Consider the following 9282-nt stretch of genomic DNA (forward strand, 5'->3'; position numbering starts at 1 on the left):
TGGGGCATTGATTTCATGGGCCCCTTCCCACCTTCATGTGGCAACTTGTATATCTTGGTGGCTGTTGATTATGTCTCTAAGTGGGTTGAAGCCGCTGCCTATCCGACTAATGATTCCAAGGTGGTCATGAGGTTTTTACACAAGCATATTTTCACTAGATTTGGCACCCCAAGGGCTATCATAAGTGATGAGATAACCCATTTTGTGAACAAGTTGTTGGCTAGTTTATTGGCTAAGTATAGTGTGAAGCATAAGGTGGCTACGACATACCATCCTCAAACCAATGGCCAAGTGGAATTGTCTAATAGAGAAATAAAGGGTGTGCTTGAAAAGGTGGTGAATCTGAATCGCAAGGATTGGTCTAAGAGGTTGGATGATGCTTTATGGGCTTATCGAACGACTCAATCTAGACTTGCAACTTGTGGGGGAGAAAAGAATGTTACAACTTGATGAGTTGGAAGAAATGCGGCTGTTTTCATATGAGAATGCAAAGATTTATAAGGAAAAGACCAAGAGGTGGCATGACAAGCATATCCAACCTCATTCATTTGAGGAAGGGCAGCAAGTTTTATTGTTCAATTCTAGACTCAAGTTGTTTCCTGGGAAGCTCAAGTCTGGGTGGTCTGGGCCGTTCACTATTACTAAGGTGTATCCTCATGGGGCTGTGGAGTTGAGAGGAAATGAAGGAGGTGAATTCAAGGTCAATGGGCAGAGGTTGAAACACTATTGGGATGGTGAGGTTGAGCGCAACAAGACCTCACTCACCTTAGTTGACCCTTAAAAAATCATGTTCTTGAGCTACTATGCTTAAAGCTATATTTGGATAGCAGTAAACAATTATATATATAGTATTATGTTTTTGTTCTTGTTTTTCATCTTTCCCCTTCATGGTCTATGTTGTGGCTTTGAATAAATTCATGTTCTGGGGTGGCTGTGAGGATTCAGGTAGTTTTAATGGTCAATTGCAGCGTATTTGGACATGTGTCAGGTCAGGACTTGGTGATGTTTATGGCTGGTTTGCGAATCATTTGATTTTGGAAGGTTTGGAAGTAATGCTGCAGAAATGCTGCAGTATTGGAGATAGGTGGAATTTTGGGAAATTTTAAGCTCTGGGACTTTTTAAGAAAATCTGTGAAACTTTAGAAATTACCCCCATAATAAAAAATTAATTCTTTTACATATCCCTAGTTTCACCATCATTTCCAGCCACAACCCGAAACCCTCCTCAGCCGCACCTCACGGCCGAGCCCATCACCCAAGCCGTGAGCCAGCCATCTCCTGCCTCCGCGCCTCCCAGCCACCATGACCCACAGCCGAGCCACCTAGTTGACCCACGAACCTAGTTGACCCACGGACCCACAGCCCACCTGGTCTCACGACCCGATCCCCATCTCCATCTCACTAGCCCACGAACTCAAACCCTCGACCTCGACCTCCAAGCAGTGACCCAGCCACCACGGAACCCACGCACCACCTAGCCCAGACGGCCAGCAACGCCACACTCAAGCATCCACGCCTATCCTTGTTCAAGTTTGTCCACCTCGAGAGACTCACGACCTCTAACTTCCCCATATATATTTTAGGGTACTCTCTTCTATTTTTGGTTCACATTAGCCTTCTTGGCCGAATTTAGTGTATAATTTTCATGGAGTTTGGTACCTTGAGCTGCTGATCTTCTGTTATATTATCTTGTGATCTACTGTGATGAATTTCTTTTTGCGGGGAGGAGATTATTTGGGTTGAGTCTACTTGAGATTATAGGCTAGTTTATTACTGATTGGAATGTGGGGTTGAATTTTGTGGCATTATTGGTAAATTTCTAGAGCTGTGGTGATATTTTCTTGGGTTTTTGTTGTGTTTCATTGTCGTTATCATGCCGAAAGCTAAAGGTTCTAAGGCTGCCAAGGCTCGCTTCCATGATTTATTTGCCACTAAACAGTTGATGTGTGAAAGAGGTTTTCGGGTTTCTAGCTCCAATTTAGAAGCCTTGCCGGATTATGTCTCCAATGTGATAGCTTAGAAAAATTGGACAGCTTTTTGTCAACAACAATCTAATCCTGATGAAGTGGTTCGCGAGTTCTATGCTAGTCTGATTTCATCAGACCAAGTGACTGTTATGGTGCGCGAACAACTTGTCCCGTTCTCTGCTGCCGCCATTAACCAACTGTTCAAATTAGAAGATATGGAAGATGACTATTCAACATTCTTAGATAACGAGGACCAAGGATTCAGATCCCAAGTACTAAACGTCATCGCTGCTCCTGACAGCAAGTGGAAAATTCATCAAGAAGGAGCTCATAAGTGCAAGCATGGCGATTTGATCCCCGTTGCTTCGGTCTGGTTCTATTTCATTCGGTACAGCTTCATGCCTACAACCCATACCACCCACTTGTCGTTCTCGCACTCTCTGCTCCTTTACTGTTTGTTGGCTAGAAAAACAATCAATGTGGGGCGCATACTTGAGCAAAAAATTAGGGAGCGCTCGCAGAAACATGTTGGAGAGTTATTCTTGCCATGCTTGATCTCTAACTTATGTTTGGTAGCAGGGGTGCCCTTGTCTACTTCTGTTGGTCCAAGTCGCCGTAAAGACATTAGTCCTGCTTGCATTAAGAAAATCCTTCATCTGAGTAGTCACTCTACTTCAGCACCAGCCTCCTCTAGTTCGGCCCCTAGTGTTAGTCCATCAAACACTCAAGTGATGGACCTGCTGCATACAGTCTATGCCAATCAGTAGGCCTATTGAAAGTATGCTAAGGTGCGTGATGCATCCTTTCGGAATGCGCTAGAAAGACAATTTCCTGACGCCTTGCGCACTTGGTTTCCATTCCCCGAGTACATTCTGGACCCTCATGAAGAGTATGGCAGTCAAGAGAGCGATGATTCTGACGAGGGAGCTGCTGCGGGTAGCGACTAGTGTGGGAGGGAGTTTCCCTTCACCCTTTTTGTTAATGCATTTTATGTCGTTTTGCTTTGTTTATTTTGCTCTTTGTTTTCCATTTCTGTTTTGTTTATTGTCATTTTTGTTGTTAGTGTTTGGCAGCAATGAGGACATTGCTTTCCTCTAAGTTTGGGGGGGGGGGGGGGGGGGGAGTGTGTTTGATTTGCTGTTATTTGTTTTACTTTATGTTATTTTCTTAATTTCTATGTGTGGTTTAAGTGTAGTTTGTCTAGAGTCTAGAGTTAAATGGAATCAATGAATGTAGTGTTGTGCCAAAGTTTGGGGGTTGCTCGATGATAAAATTTCGAAATAAAAAAAATGATGTAATGTGGTAACTTTTGTGTGTAAATGAGCTGTTAGTTCTTAAAGTTTTTGATGCTAACTAAATTTTAGTGAGAGTGTGAATTACATTTAATGCACATATTCAACCATGAAAACTCCAAATTCTTTAGAGAAGAACTAAGCATGCATGAAGGTTCAAGCTTTTAGAATTGGTTTAATAATTCTCTTGAGGCGAAATCCTAGGAGGCTTAGCAAGTTAGATAGGATTTAGGCATTTTCTTGGACCGTTTGAGCTTTTCGAGCCTACCCTATTGAAAATTTTCCCTAGTTGAACCACTTTGAGCTTAATGGCCTAAACATTTTGTTGATGAACCATGAAATTGAATAGCCCATCCCTTTGTGAATATCCTTTGTTTTTCTTCTCTTCCAAACCGTAAGCTTAGCGTGTCTTGGATATAATCTTGATTAAGTTTGGGGGTGTAAAGGAGTATATTTCTCTTTTGGGGTGTTCACAGTTAATATTCATACACATTTATATGCTTAAGTCCTTGTAGTTATGATTTTGTTCCTTTTATTTTAGTGTTATTTGTTGTTTTATTCATCGAAAAAAAGAAGAATAAAAAAAGAAAAAGAAAAGAAAAAAAAGATATATATATATATTTATATATCAGAAATATTTAAAAGAAAAAAGAGAGTGGGACTTGTTGGGTGATTTTAAGGGATCATTCTAATTGTGCATAGGGGTAAAAAGCGATGTGTTTATGGGGTCCAAGGCAAGCTAGGTTGAAGGTTTTACCTCCATCCATACCTTTAGCCTAGCCAACATTACAACCTAAGAAAGAACTATTGATCTAAATTGCTTAGCCAACTACATTAGTGGAGAGGGGTTATTAAGTCCAACATATGAGGGCACGGAGTGAACCTTAGGATTGTGGTTTAGCTTGATCTAGGGAATATGAGTTGATTGGAAAGAATTATTCACACACTCACGGGAACAACATTCAAATCTTGATTTTGTTAGCATCTTAATACTTGTGGAATCTGGCTTGTGAGCGCATTGGAGTTATCATTTGCATAATAAATTTGAGAGCTTTGTCCCCCTACTTTGGCATGACCTTTGAAAGAATTGGTTCCATTTGTCTGTTGTGTCTTGTTCTATTGTTGTGTTTGTGTCTGTATGAACTTTGTTTATTTGTTGTGTTGTTTGGTTTGTGTTCTTAGGTTCATTAGTGTCATCACTCGGGACGAGCAATGAATTAAGTTTGGGGGTATGATAACTCTAGGATATAGAGATGTTTTACCATTGTTAAACTAAAATTTTGAGCAAAAAATTGTGTCTCTCAAGTGATTTACAATTATTTTAAATGTAGTTTTTGTTAATTTGCTAATTAGAGCTATTAAATGTTAATGCTTGTAAATTGATGAAAAGAGGCTCATAAATGCTATGTTTGTTTTTGAAGTTGGGCAATAGATCTAGTGGAAACTGTAAAGAAGATTTGGAGCTTGAATGGAGAAATAAATGATCATATTTCTGCAGCATTTTCACATAATTTTGTTCAGGCAGCGTTAAGGAATTTCACATGTTTTGGTCTGCCACATCATAAATTATTGAGGCCCTTGCATTTCATTAATATGTATTTTTTTTTTAGGCTGAAGATTGGGCTGAAAGTTGGGCTTTTATTAATTGGTGGTCCAAAAAGGTGGAGAAAGAGACAAAAAATGGGCTTGCACGTGAATAGAGAGCCCTAGCTCATGTGACTCAAGAGACTCCCATCATCTTCTCTTTTGGGTGAGAAGGAATAGACAGAAAGAAAGGGGCAGGCGCCTGGTGCAAGAAGAAAATACCCATTTTGGCAGCCATTAAAAGAAGAAAGAAGGAAAGAGAGAGAGAGGATTCTAAGGAAGAAGACAAAAAAATAAGGGCTATTTGGGGGACACTCCATAATATTCTTGGCTTGCTTTTCTTCCCTTCCTCTCTTAGAACTTAATTCTTTCTTGCATTTTATTTTGATTTATGGATGATGATAAGTTGGGTTATTTTGTGTTTAAAGCTATGAACTAATTCTCTTAAAGTTAGGATAATTAAGAAACTTTGTTATGCAATTGTGGAACTTTGCTATTGATGCTTAATGCTAATTAAGGTTTATTCATTCAAGTAATTTTCATGCTTAATATTTACTATTGCTTGATCACCTTTAGTAAATGATTGAAATAGTTAAGATTACTGAAAATGATTATAATTATTGGACAAAAGACTTGAATGGTGCAAGATTAATTTCTTTGATTTTAATTTTGTGAGGGTATAGACATATATCTTTGCCTTGCATAATCTAATAGAATTGGTGCTTGATATGAAATTCTTGAAATTAAATTGGCTTAGACATAAGTAATTTAATTAGAGAGTTAAACCTATTTGATTTCGACAAAAACTTGTGGACTTGATTAGATTCTTGATTAGTAAACTGTCAGTGTGCCACAACATTTTCATAACATTGTTTCCAGTAATTGCATAATATGGGGAATTAATTATCCTAGCTTACCATCTCATTACCAACTGATTTTCATTTTGCATCCCATTAATTTAGATTTTAAATTCAGCTGTTAGTTATTTTTAATTGCATATAAAAATCAACTTCCAATTTAATTTGAGTTTGGTTCTTTTATTTTTAATCATTTTGCTAGACTTTAATTTCATAATTTTTAGCTTAAAAACAATCCTTGTGGATACGATATTGGATTCTTATCTCCTTATTACTTGTTGACAGTGTACACTTTCACTTAGTATCTATTTTGCACAATAGTACACTTGCACTTAGTATCTATTTTGCACAACAAATTATTAAAAATGTAAATACCATTTTGGCCCTGTGTTGTAAAAAAATTATTGATCGGACCCTTCATTTTGTTAAATGACAATTTGGACTCTAGGTTTTGCAAAATAGAACAAAATAATACACTGAGTCTAATTTTAGTCAAAATAATTTTAAATATAATATTTTTCTCTCAGCTACTAGTGTTAAAGAAAATAATATTGCTTTATAATGGAAACGGTAAAACCAAAAAACAACTCTATGCAAAAAGTTACAAATAGACAAGAAGATAGATAAATAAGTGTTACAACTCTATTGCAAAAATACAAGTAAATAGAGAAAGATGTTAGTGAATAGAAAGATAGATACAACTCTATAGCAAAAGATACAAATGAACTAGAGAGATATAGAATAAAAGAAGTAAATAGAAAATACAACTCTAAGCATAATAATACAAATAAATATATAAAGAAGAAGCAAGAAGTAAAAGCAATAGAAATGGAAGAACAAAAAAAAGAACAAGAACAGTAGAAAGAACTCTCACATTCACATTACCAAAGTGAAGAGTAGTGGGGATCACCACCTTGAACAAGGTTCAAGACCTTTGCCCAAAAGCTTATTTCCCTTTATTCTCTAAGCACTAAGGGAACTCACAAAATGGAAATAGCTCTATGGAATTATCAAGCCTTTTGGTGAATTTTTAGCCAAGTGCTATAGTAGATATAAATTGTGTGTCTTTCAAGTGTGCAATAGACTCCTATTTATAGAGGTTTGAGACTCCATTTTAATTTCAAATTCTACCAACCCCCTTGGCTGTTACCGATGTTTCATTGGATGTTTATGGAATTAAAATAAAGATTTGAGAGTTACTTGAGATGTAAAACCATTCAAATTGGAAAAAAGGCAAAATGGGATTTGGCTGCCAGCACCCCAGGTTGCGGTCGTTAGACCCTGACTCCTAGGTCGCGCCCTAGGATATTTGTAGCCACAACTTGAAGGCTGTTACAACCTCCCAGTTTTTCACTTTTTTCCAAATGTTCCAATCTCTTTCCCACTTGATTTTGTAACCTCCATACACACAGTGTGAGTTAAAAACATATCTTCAACAACCATATCACATTGTGGATTTATGAAATTTAATAAAAATATGTGTAACTCTCAATCTACATATTATTGGGTGATATTTTAAAGTTACAAATTTTTAAGTGATTTTGTAACTCCAAAATATGTTGCACAATTGGTTATACACATTGTCCAATTTTGTAACTCTCAACTATTATTATGTTACAATATGTGAAACAAATTTGTCACATTATGTAATCTAAACATTATATAAAATAATATAACACCTAAGCCACATTCTCTGCTTTTCTGAACCCATCGTATCCTTAGAGACCTAACAATTGATTTTATATATGAAATTATTTTAACCAAAATCATGCTGAAGGTATTATTTTTTTCCATTTTGTATAATCTAGGGTTAAATTTTTCATTTAACAAAATAGAGGTCCGATCGATAACTTTTGCACAACATATAAGCAAAAATGGTATTAACCCTTGTTTACATAAAAACTGGCGTGATGATATGGCATGAATTTTGTACACATGGCAGCTGAGAATCGTAGGAAGATTCATCATACAACTAGTAAGAATTAATTAAAGCTCCACTCAAAAGTCTACCACGCACTGCTAACAAGTCTGGTCGATCTCTTACTCGACCATTGCTAGTCTAATGCTACGGGAAAAATGCTACCAAGCTGGTCAATCTTTTACTTGACCAAGGCTGGTCTAATGCTATGGAAAAAATGCTACCAGGCTAGTCGATCTTTTACTCGACCAGCACTGGTCCTGTTCTAATGTTGCGGGAAAAACGCTACCAGGTTGGCCGATCGTTTACTCGACCAGGGCTAGTCTAATGCTGCGGGAAAAGCGCTACCAGGCTGGTCGATGTATACTCGACCAAGGATGGTCAGATGCTACGAAAAAAATGTTCAGAGTTAGTTAAAGCAGAGATATTTATTTGATATTTCTTATTTCAAATGTAAAATGTATCACTTCATAATATTTTATTATAGCTTGTTGCGCAAGTCATATAAGGCCCATGACCCAATTATGTAAATTCCTAAGTCTATAAATAGAGGGCTTAGCGAATCATTATTTTCTGAGCTGTGATTCTCTAAGCTCTAGACAAAAAGCTAGAAGCTGTCATTTACACATTTTTATACACAGAGTATTGAATCCTCTCAAGCTTACGAAACTCAGTTGACTCTAGCTCATATGATAGTGGGTTTGAGATTTTCTACAATAATAAGAGTATCTAAGTGGATGTAGGTCATTACCAATTTAGGGCCAAACCACTATAAATTTTTGGTGTCGTATATTGCTTTAATTCAGTTCTCATAATTTATATCGTATTCTTGACTAAGTGTTGTTAACCAAATTTTTGGTCAACATTTTGGTGCTTTCATTGAGAGATGAACTCAAGAACATTGACAATTAATAGTTGATTATCAACCATGCCTCCTAAGAAGGATTAAGGACAGCAGTCGGGCCAGATAGACAAGGGATCACAAGACCCTCTTCCACCTCCTCCCCCAAGAGTTGTCGAGAAAGAACCCTAAGAGGAGTTGGAGGAAGAAAGCGAGGAGATGGACGCTGAAACCCTGCGAGCAGCGTTGGGAATGATGCAAGTAGAGTTATCCACCTTGAAAGCTAACCAGGAGAAAGTGGCTGAAATAATTAGTTTGCAACAAGTAGAGATTGAGAGGAAAAAATGGATCGCCGACAAGGGGATGACCAACCTTTAAATGAATACATCCAAAAGTTTATGAGAGCAGTTGTTTGAGCCAAATCTATTGGTGATGAAGGGAAAATGATGGCCATTACAATTAGAGTAAAAAAGTAATCTCCTCTATGGAGTAGTCTACAAAAGAATGGTGTCTGAATACCCAAGAACTCTTGGATCGAGCAGAAAAATACATTAAGCTGGTAATAACTCGAACAAGCGACTTGGGAAAAGATCCCAAACTTTAGAAAATTCTACAGGATGACCATCTAGCAATGCTTCTCTAACAGCGCATACCTATCAATGTTATTTTACCAGCATATGTCTTCAGCTACTTTATAGCGACAACAATCTAGCATAACATGCTAAACTAAAAACTTGGACGTCATCAAAGACCTGCTTCTCACAACTGGTCGCTCATCTATGGGTTCGCTAATAAAGAACTGCTCCTCATAGCTGGTCGCTCA

General features: G+C 37.4%; 1 protein-coding gene across 1 annotated transcript; it reads left to right on the top strand.

Annotated features, from left to right (window-relative positions):
* Positions 1 to 463: 463 nt before the first annotated feature.
* Positions 464 to 781, top strand: LOC133823738 (uncharacterized). The gene has a single exon (XM_062256593.1). The coding sequence runs from the start codon at positions 464 to 466 to the stop codon at positions 779 to 781; it is 318 nt and encodes a 105-aa protein (XP_062112577.1).
* Positions 782 to 9282: the final 8501 nt, after the last annotated feature.

Source organism: Humulus lupulus, chromosome 1 (genome assembly GCF_963169125.1).
Source record: "Humulus lupulus chromosome 1, drHumLupu1.1, whole genome shotgun sequence".
Lineage (NCBI taxonomy): Eukaryota > Viridiplantae > Streptophyta > Magnoliopsida > Rosales > Cannabaceae > Humulus > Humulus lupulus.